We start from the raw sequence: 10,225 nt of genomic DNA on the forward strand, positions 1-10,225 counted from the left end.
AGCCAAAGAAGGCATTCAGGGTCTTGTTTAGTTGCCTGAATTTGGGTGTTCAAAATCACTGTTGTAGCACTGTAGCACACTGTAGCGTTTCGTTTGTATTTGTGAATTATTATCCAAATATTGACTAATTAGGCTCAAAAGATTCGTATCGTAAAGTACAATAAAACTAAACTGTGCAATTAGTTCTTAATTTCGTCTACATTTAGTACTCCATATACCGCAAGTTTGATGTGATGAGGAATCTTCTTTTTGTATAGTGTCAAAGTTAGGAGTTTTGGAGGAACTAATATGGCCCCCAGATATCACCAAAAGTGCAGTACAACAAGCATGAACAAGCCTTCGTTCGGTAGCATGCAGTTTGTGTTGGTCAGCGAATGTGTGGTCGTGGGGCCTGGAGGTTTGGGATGACACAAGGCAGGAGACAAGGCCGTGCGCGCGTTTGGGGGCGTCGATCACGACGACACGCGCGCCGGTGGCTCATTGCCATCGCCGTGCGCGTGGCCGGCGCTCGGGCCCGGCCGGCCGGCCGCGCGCCGCCAGCGTTGAATCCTTGAATCTTTCGGTGCTTGGGCCGGCCAGGCCGAGGAGCTAAGCGCCGGGACAAAAAAAACGCCCTATGGGGAGACGGGGAACGCGGTACGGCGCTAGCTTTCTGGAAGCCGCCACCAGCACACTGCGTGGCGCTCGGCCCTCGGCTGCGAGCGCGACAAGGGACGGGATTCCTACGCGATTTTTAATTCGAATTAAAATTTATATCACATCGAATATTCGAAGGTTAATTAGAAGGACTAAACATGAGCTAATTATAAAACTAATTACACAAATGGAGGCTATTTTCCAAGACGAATCTATTAAGCCTAATTAATCCATCATTAGTAAATGGTTGCTGTAGCACCAAGTTGTCAAATTATGAACTAATTAGACGTAATAGATTTGTCTCGCGAATTAGACTCCATCTATGCAATTAGTTTTATAATTAGCTTATGTTTAATACTTCTAATTAGCATACAAACATTCGATACGATAAGTGTCAATATTTAGCGTGGGATATCACCCCAACCAAACGGGGCCTCCGAATGCCCCCTGGCACGCACGGTTGGTAGTTTGGAACATCTGGAAGCCGAGGAATCAGATGCTAGCTCATGACCAGGACCGTGTCAGCGGTGCCAAGCTCGGAAAACACTGCTTCTCCTTTGGACTTGGCGGAGGGCGCAAACCCCCGTCGATCGTAACGCATGATGGAACTGATGATGAGACGGTCAACCAGCTGCTGTCAGTCTGTCAAAACCTAACCATCATGTCTCATGCAAAATCCTAAAATAAAAGAATTTTTCCGGTGCTTGAAGATTTTAGGGGCCGTCCATCGATCCAGATCGGATGGTTAAAAATTAAGAGAAACATATTACAAGGAACCAAAATTGTGGACCGGTACCAAATATTTGTGAGTCAGGAACTAATTCTAAAAATAAAGCAAAGGGTATATCCGGTATTTTCACTCGTCGGCTCATATTCATTGACCATACTGCAATATCCCATCTCCGCTGTACGTGAAATACCGGTGACGAAGGGACTGCCGGCGACGCCGCATCGCCCCACCGCCGCATCGGTCGAGGCCGCCGACGCGGCCAATGGCAGGTTCGTCTCTGCCTTGGGTCACACCTGTCCGGTCCGTCTTAGCCCATATATACCTCGGCACCTCCCTTGGCTTGCAACCGTGAAGAGAATGGCAGTAACAGCTCGATCGAGCCCAAGGCCGTCAAAATTAAGCTAGCTAGCTACCTCAGAGGTTCATCACTCTCTGTATTGTTGGCCACCAGCCCGCCACCACTCCAGCAGCTAGCACCTCTCCTCTCGATATATAGCTAGCGGCGATGGGGTTCATGAGCGGCGAGGAGCTGGTGCTGACGCTGGCGCCGGTGGTCGTGTACTGGGTGTACGCCGGCGTCTACGAGGCGCTGCTGGAGCACACCACGGTGCTGGACAGGTACCGGCTGCACTCGCGGCGGGACGAGGAGACTAAGAACATCGCCTCCAGGAAGGACGTCGTCAGGGGCGTGCTCCTGCAGCAGGCCATACAGGCCGCCATCTCAGTCGCCGTGCTCAAGGTTAGTAGAGCTCAACTTGCTCAAGGTTAGTAGAGCTCAACTCTTCTCATTCATTGTCATCGTCTATGCCTGCATGTCTTATCCCTGCCTTAAAATCTCTCAAGGCTTTGTTCGAACTAACACGCAATCGCCATCGTTGCATGCTGTTCTTTCCCTGTGTTTGCGTGCATGGTTTTGATTCACTAAAAAAACAGCTTGTGTTTTCCTTAAAAAATAGAGTATTTGACAAGAAATGGTTTTGTTTCCAATATTAACATTTAACATTGCACGTTTTTAACATTGCCCCAAATGCCAAACCGACATCTCTGCCTTCGAAGAACAATTAGAGTAGGACAAAGAATTGTAAGATGTTAATCACAGCGAGGCGATCGCAGTTTGAGTGGTTATGGGGTAAGTATAGCTCGGTGGTGGGGACAAAGCTTAGAAAAAAGCTTGGTGGGCTGGATCGAGTTAAAACCACTCGTGGGGAGGAAAGAAGTTCTAGAGTAACAGCGCCTGCCCCGTGCCCAGTAGCTTCAGTTCCGCCGAGCACGCAGCTAGCTCGGATAGGTCAAAACCACGTCGAGCATGTGCTCGCACGAGACTCGAGACGGCCTGTGAGGCTGTGGCAAGCAACGTAAACACCACCGGCAGCATCAAAGTTTGAAACGTATTGATGTTGTTCGGACAAGTGGTGTGGATTATATATATCCGTTCAAACAAATAGAATTCTTTCTTCAATTCGCATTTTCGTTTCGAGGACATTTTAGCAGAGCAGCACATACCTGAAAGATTTCACACGCTAGTGTTATCGGCATTGACTGCAAGCTGCTGCTCGGCCGCCGCTCTCGTCCGAATGGTGGATAGCCCTGACGAGGAGCATTCAAGGGTAGTCTGGGTGACCCTTGCTGCCCCGCACAGGTGTCTGCGCCGGCCGCTGGTCAATGCAGCTGGTGCCCCCAGGCCCTTCATGGCTTCATCAAGTCATGAAGCAGCAGGTGTGCCGCGCGCAGCGACAGGCTACGCACGGGGCAGGCTTCTTGTACACGCGTACGTGCACCGCTGCTTCCGATCGATTTCCATGCACCGTGCGCGCATCACGAGAACTTCTCTGACCGACCGATCAACTTTTTCTATAGCCCTGCGCACCGATCGATCTACTGCTTGCTCCTCATTTATGGCGAACGATGCATGCGCACCCACCGAAAGATCTTCTGATTGATTTCGGCGTTCCTGTGCAGCTGGAGGCGCACGGTGCCGCCGGCGGCCGCGCGGCGTCGTCGCAGCCGGAGCCGTTCCTGGTGGTGGCGGCGCGGTTCGGCGTGGCGATGCTGGTGCTGGACGCGTGGCAGTACTTCATGCACCGGCTGATGCACTCGGTCCCCTTCATGTACCGGCGGTTCCACTCGTGGCACCACCGCGTGGCGGCGCCGTACGCGTACGCGGCGCAGTACGGCCACCCCGTGGACGGCGTGCTCACGGAGACGCTGTCGGGCGCCGCGGCCTACCTGGCCTCGGGCATGTCACCGCGCGCCGCCGCGGCCTTCTTCGCCTTCGCCACCGCCAAGGGCGTGGACGACCACTGCGGCGTCGCGGCGCCCTGGAACCCGCTCCACGCCGCGTTCCGGAACAACACGGCCTACCACGAAGTCCACCACCAGCGCGGCGGCGGGCGGCGCAACTTCTCCCAGCCCTTCTTCGTGGTCTGGGACCGCCTGCTCGGCACGTACGCGCCGTACGCCCTGTGCCAGAGCCGCGGCGGCGGGCTCGAGGTCAGGGCCTTCAAGGACCAGACGACGACGCGCTAGCATCTTGTTGCAGCCTTGCAGGCTGGCGCCACACCAGGCCAGAAGGGCTGGGCGGCTGGCCTCGTTTGCCGTTTCGTTTTGGCTTGTAGCAGCTGTGTCTAGTGTGGCTGTCCTGTCCATGTCCACCGTGCCTTGTGTAGCTGTTTGTATGTATAGGTATCTCGTACAGAATCAATAATGTAACAACCGTAACAGCCGGATCCATCAACTTATTCTGTCGTTCTGATGTTAACTTCAGGACTGTTTCCCTCCGATTCAAATTAAGTTTCAAATTATAATTCATTTTCACTTTTTCATTTCAAATTAAGTTTGATATTATACAAATTAAGTTTCAAATTATAAGTTGTTTTGACTTTTCTAGGTTCATAGATTTTTTTATACATTAAAAAAATCAAAAGAACTTATAATTTGGAAGGAAGGAGTACTGTAGAGGGGTAAAAACCAGAAGCATATAAACTATTGAGACATCACATTGCGGGAACGGGAACCATGTCGATTACAGCAATACTTGCATCTGACATAAGTTTAAACTCAACAGCTGGCAGGCTGAAAATACTGCAGCCAGCAGGGCTGGACCTAGCGCCCCCATGTACAAACATTGAAAAAAAGTAGTACATGCCTTTCGTCAGGGGCGAGCGAGCTCAGGCTCAGGCCTCAGGGGGGGCTCTACTACAGCCTGCCCGGGTGGTCCAGGTGGTCGCTGCAGTTGGTCGACGGCACGGCGGAGAGCTCCAGCTTCCCCGTCCACTCCTCGCCGGGCTTCAGCGTGATGGCCCGCTCTACCGCGGCCGCGTCCACGCAGAGCATCTGCTTGTACTCGTCATCGCCGAAGTCCGCCATCGTCTTCGACTTCTTCTCCCAGGGGTTCCACACAACTGAATGAAGCCGGGGGAAGATAAGGTGCAATCAAAAACTCAGTTACGAAATTGTGCATCTCGTTTGCGTTTGGCTCGGAAGCAAAAACAGGTCATCTTACCAATATCAGGGAGCCCCTCTTTTCGTATGATGAATGTGCGTTTCTTCTCATGGTCAAGAACAGCAATTACGCCTGGGGAGCCAACATAGACTCGATCAACCTGCACAATAGTTAGCACCCTCTTCAGATTTAAATACTCGTACCTCGAATGGAACAATCAACGAGAGTGATATCAACAGCATGCAAAAGGGAGCTGAAGCGAACAGGCCCAGGCACACTTTTGATGACCCGAGCTTCCATATGAGCTGCTACTGTTAGTAACCTATAAGACTTAAAACTAATTTCAGACACCCTCTTCATTTAAACAAAGATTTTAGAAACCACTCAGATACTGCTGCAGTGGAGCAAATTCAAGCTTTTGTTGCACGTTCTCAAATGGCAACTACACAGTTAAATCTCAAAAATATTCCAACTGTACCAGGATGGCAGGTTAGAGCTACTTGCATAGTCGGGTCAGAAAACTTTTTACAATGATGAATTGGTGTATCTGTGCAAATCCATGAATGCAATGCAACTGTGGCAATCTGGCCAAAAGGTAACAGTTGCAAGTTTCCTCACGATGAACCCATATAGTTGCACTGCTCAAATAAACCCCATATATATCCGTGCTGCATTAATATTATTGAAACAGAAGAAAGGTACCTCAGATTCAAATGTTATAGCATCTCCTTGTTCGGTAAAACGTTCTCGCTGGCTAAGGTTGTCAAGATAATCAAGGGTCTCCAGACCTTCTATCCTCACTTCACTGGAATAAAGATGCAACACATCAACATAACACCAGAAAACAGAATGCTTTTTTTGTATTGTTGTTCTGGATAGAAGAATATCACCAATTCAGAAGAAAATATTACTGATTGTGAAAGCATGTTAGGCGTAGGCGTGCAGCTCAAAATGAAATTTGGTGGTCATTAAGGCCCAAGTTAGGAGAATGCATTTCTTCATATAAAACAAAAATATCAGATTTCTTGATCCAATCAAATTAATTTCGTGGAATTTGACATTTTACCAACTTGGTGACCCAATGGGACTTTGTCCAATTCAGGTTGGTTCATTATGAATTTGTATGGATGTTGTTAATTTAAAGCTTATGCGCATTGGTAGCTCCTAACTATACACCTCCAGGACGGAGTGTGATGACCAAGAAAAACAGTAAAGATTCTACATGCTTTAGTTTTGAGACCTGTTTAAAGGGGGAAAACACTAATGCTGATGGCCTAACTATGTATCAAGAGAAACCAATAACTAATAGAATCAACTTTTGTTTAAAAAAAATTCGAAAAAACATTGCATCAAATAAGCACATAACAAGGAACTCAATGGCATTCGAAAGAATAAACCATCCAAATAATGCCATACCTGATGTCAGAAACAGAAAGATAAGTATGATAAGCAAATGCGAAACTGAATGGCTTCCCATTAACATTCCTGACACGTGATATCAGCGAAAGGTCTCCATCCATTGAAAGAGAGACTCTGAGACGTAACTCGAAACTGTAATTCAAATTAAAACCAAATCAGATAACACAATGGATTCACATTTTCAAAGCATACACTTATACCTGTTAAAGATTGATTTACAGTAGCAAAAAGGTACAGATTCACAGCATACATAATTTCATCAGATGGGTACGCTTGGTAAGACAACCATTAATGTCCCTTGTCTACGAACTCACATAAGTTAAACATATTACTTCATCACAGAACAAAGTTAACTTAGCTTTGAGTAGAAGCACTGAATTATTGTGCACAAAGCATCCCATCTAGAACAAGACATGTGTAGCCTGCTCAGATTCCCTTTTAAGCAAAAGATGCACATGGAATGGAATCATGGATGAAGCATCATGCCTTTGAGTTTATTTTAAACTTTTGATTAAGAAAAGTTAAAAAATAATAGCTTCTCTAATTTATTACCCAACTGCAATTCTCTTATATGCATCATAAAAAATTGAAACAGAGCCAGGTTCTGACAAATCATAGTCATTTGGAAGATTTTTCCACAGGGACACAAACCCTGAGCTATTCCACCAACAACCTCCCTTCATTTTCAGACTGCAGAGCTGATATGACTTTGATATTCGCTTACATTTAACGGTATCAAAAAGTTCATATATGCTATTCAATGCAACCATGTCAAAGTAATTGTCATCATACCAGTGTGGCCAACACTTCAGGTCATCTTCAGATGGCTTTAGCAGAAGGTCAACAGAAGCTTTGTTGTTGTTATCACCATAATTTAGTGGTGGAGCCTCTTCATCTATTGTCCATATCTTGTTCCTTGCAAATCCATGCTGCTCCAATGTTCCACAGTTTCCAAACTGAGAAAGTTAAATACTCAAAACATTTAGTACTGCACTCACTTCAAAAGCAAAATTGCATGGGAGTTCAATATTGTCATCAATTGGAAAATGTCAAAGTTTTGCATTGTCTGCTACAAACATATAGCGGACAGAAATATTGCAATACCTGTGGGAAGCATATTGGAATTCCACCGCGTGTCGCTTTTGGCGGCTTGAAGATTGCCTGCATGCAAGAAAAATAGCTAAGCAGGATGTAACTTATTGTGCTCTTGGCAGGGGGGGCGTCAGGTTTGATAAGAAGTTTTAGTCTAACTACATATTTAGAGTGAATCCATGATACATACAGTAGAAATATTTAATCAACACTAATTCGCTTGTCTAATGTCATCAAATTGTAAACGCTGACAGAAATGTTTTTGCAAGCACCCGAACTGAATATTCACGACAACAATAATCAGGTTTGTGTATCCACAATTGGTCGCAGTTACGGGAATCCGCATTGCAATTTGCAACAGATACGACCCAACAACCAGCACCGGCAGCTGAAGCGAACTCACCTTGCTGCTAGTGAAGAGAAGCTCCTCGCCGCGGTCGTTCTTCCACGAGACGACCTGCCCGCCGTGCAGGCAGACCTGCTCCGACAACCGAACGCTCGCATCAGACCACGCTCCTCGCGAGAGCGAGAAATGCCGAGCCGATCGCCCGTCGGAAAAGGCGAACAAAAATCTCAGGCAGAAGCGGAACTCACCCGGACGGAGGCCCCCCGGGGCGACCGGATCGCGACCTGGTCGGCGCCGTTCCAGTCCTTGGTCACCTCGAAACCGGGCCGCTGCTCGGAGCAATGCCCCATGCTCATCAACCGGAGGAGGAGCACCACCACCAACACCAGTACACCTCCACCCTCGCGAGAACCGACCAGCCACCCACTGCCTTCCCGGCGCACGCAAGCGAGCGAGAGCACACGAGCTGCTAAGCCTGAGAGCGAGCGCGCGCCCGGGTCACGCGCAAAGCTACAACCACCTACCAACCTAGTACTCCTCCGTCCGCTGCAGTACACAGGTATACCTCCAGCGCTACCACCGCCCCAGCAAAGCGCCGGAGACGACAGCAACAGCGGCAGGGGTCGCCATTGGAACAGCTCGGATGTTACGGTTCGCTCCCCTCCCCGACGCTCACCGACGCCTCCCTCCCTCGATCCCTTGGCGAGCGAGAGGAAAAAGGAAAGCGAAAGGCTGAGGCCCAAATCTCGTGACACCTACAGGAGCAGGAGAGCAGCGCAAAGCGCCGCTGCTTTCGTTTTTTTTCCTCCCTCTCTCCTCCTGCGCACCACCAACCACCGCTGCCACCACCGCCACCCCGGCGCCCCGCGAGCGAGATCAACGGACCCGTCTGTCCACGCCCGCACGGCAAGCAACGGCGCGCGCGCGGCAGCAGGTAACAAGCTAGCAGGGCTGCAGGGGTTGGCTTGGCTAGCTAGTGGCGGTGGGAGGGGGCAGGGGAGGGGGGGGGGGGGGGGGTGCGAATGGGCGTGGCACGGAGATCTGCCCCCGTCCTCCTCTGGCAAAAGCGGCACGCACATGGCGGGGGTGGCGTGGCGAGAGCGCATCATGGGAGCCACCTCGGCGTTGCCACGGGACGGGCCAAGGATCCGAGGGAACAGCTGGAATCCGAGAAGCGCGGGGGTGGGTGGTGGACCGGTGGAGCGGGCCGGGGCGAGGGGTGAGTAGACCCGCACCCGAGAAGATTGATGAGGAGTCCGCGCCGTCGGCTCGGTGGCGCACGAACGGAGAGCCAGCGAGGGGTACAGCCTACAACGGCGCTGCATGCCCTAGAGACGCGGACACGTGCACGCCCGAGTTACCCACGGGCACGGCTCCATGAAACTCAAAAACCGACGACACGCCCAGCAGCCTGTTTTTCTTTTTCAAAAGTTCAAAAGTTTGACTTCTAATTTTATGGAAAAGTTGTATCATAGAAGCTAGATAAAAAAAACTATTTACATGTAAAAACTTGTAAATTCTGGAGAAAACTAGCGTGTGGGTTGTAAAAGATAGAGAAAAACTAATCTATTTAAATCCCAAATTAGATTTTGGGGTATATAAGACTTATCAAACTTTTTATTTAAATTTTTTCCTCTTCTCGATTCACCTCATTGCTATTGATGCTAGATCCACTCCAATTTATAAAATATTGACAACTAGGCACATTCTAATTCAGAAACAGCCAATATGTCCAATAAATTATTTATGCGTGAATAAGCCATCTATTATTTGCTCCGATGCCAACTAGCAGATGCACCGCCATTTAGAATGTGAGTGTCATATTCACTAAACTAGTCATACACCAACACAATACCTAGAATGTTGCTAAACTTACAGTTCTTTCTCATAAATTCCACATCTTCTATTATTTGCTTAGTTGCCTAATGTTGCTAAACTTACCGTTCTTTCTCATAAATTCCACATCTTCTATTATTTGCTTAGTTGCCTAATGTTGCTAAACTTACCGTTCTTTCTCATAAATTCCACATCTTCTATTATTTGCTTAGTTGCCAACTTAGGCATGTGCCCTAAATCTTCAAAATCATTGATGCATCTAGATTAGTCACTTGCAGCTTTGCAATTTCTTTTGCCACTAAAACATCTTTTCGCTTCTTCTTGTTGGCTTTGTTGACAGCCGACACACATACTAGAATCTAAAAAATATTGACACGTTTTAGCATGAGGTGTCAGCTGCAATCTTGATAGCTTTCTATCAATTTTTCCTATAAACATCTTGTTTCACTTATGTTCTTCACTTACCCTAACCAGTAGGTGCACTGGAATTTAAAAACCATCGAGGCATTTGAATGAGCTACAACTTTGCAAAACTTCTTTCTCCCTAAAATATAATTCTTTTCTTTTTTATTATTCTCTTCACCGCAACTATGGCAAGCGTATTAGAATTTAAAAAATATTGACCACGTCCACTGAATAGTCAATGCGAATGAGTTGCATACAGCTTTGCTAGCTTTACATTGTTTTTTTCGAATAGGTGTATTTTCTTCTCTTCTATTATTTG

General features: G+C 47.9%; 2 protein-coding genes across 2 annotated transcripts; one reads left to right on the plus strand and one right to left on the minus strand.

The window, feature by feature from the left end:
• Positions 1-1,572: 1,572 nt before the first annotated feature.
• LOC117858627 (sphinganine C4-monooxygenase 1) lies at positions 1,573-4,978 on the plus strand. The gene is made up of 3 exons (XM_072293632.1): positions 1,573-2,109; positions 3,080-3,084; positions 3,326-4,978. The coding sequence occupies exons 1-3, from the start codon at positions 1,872-1,874 to the stop codon at positions 3,890-3,892; spliced, it is 810 nt and encodes a 269-aa protein (XP_072149733.1). The 5' UTR covers positions 1,573-1,871; the 3' UTR covers positions 3,893-4,978.
• Positions 4,343-8,666, minus strand: LOC117858626 (putative glucose-6-phosphate 1-epimerase). The gene is made up of 8 exons (XM_034741736.2): positions 7,914-8,666; positions 7,723-7,797; positions 7,332-7,388; positions 7,020-7,183; positions 6,225-6,359; positions 5,511-5,613; positions 4,869-4,968; positions 4,343-4,767 (listed from the first exon to the last, which is right to left on the minus strand). Exons 1-8 carry the CDS (start codon positions 8,019-8,021, stop codon positions 4,562-4,564), a joined length of 948 nt encoding a protein of 315 aa, XP_034597627.1. The 5' UTR covers positions 8,022-8,666; the 3' UTR covers positions 4,343-4,561.
• Positions 8,667-10,225: the final 1,559 nt, after the last annotated feature.

This window comes from Setaria viridis, chromosome 5 (assembly GCF_005286985.2).
Source record: "Setaria viridis chromosome 5, Setaria_viridis_v4.0, whole genome shotgun sequence".
NCBI classification, from domain to species: Eukaryota; Viridiplantae; Streptophyta; class Magnoliopsida; order Poales; family Poaceae; genus Setaria; species Setaria viridis.

Excerpts from the sequence above, each read along its gene's own strand:
- LOC117858627 (XM_072293632.1), top strand. The coding sequence starts at position 1,872 with ATGGGGTTCATGAGCGGCGAGGAGCTGGTGCTGACGCTGGCGCCGGTG.
- LOC117858626 (XM_034741736.2), bottom strand. The coding sequence starts at position 8,021 with ATGAGCATGGGGCATTGCTCCGAGCAGCGGCCCGGTTTCGAGGTGACC. Across the intron at positions 5,614-6,224 it reads CTTTCTGTTTCTGACATCAG|TGAAGTGAGGATAGAAGGTC; the intron begins GTATGGCATTAT and ends TCTTTATTCCAG. Across the intron at positions 4,768-4,868 it reads AGAGGGGCTCCCTGATATTG|TTGTGTGGAACCCCTGGGAG; the intron begins GTAAGATGACCT and ends GGCTTCATTCAG.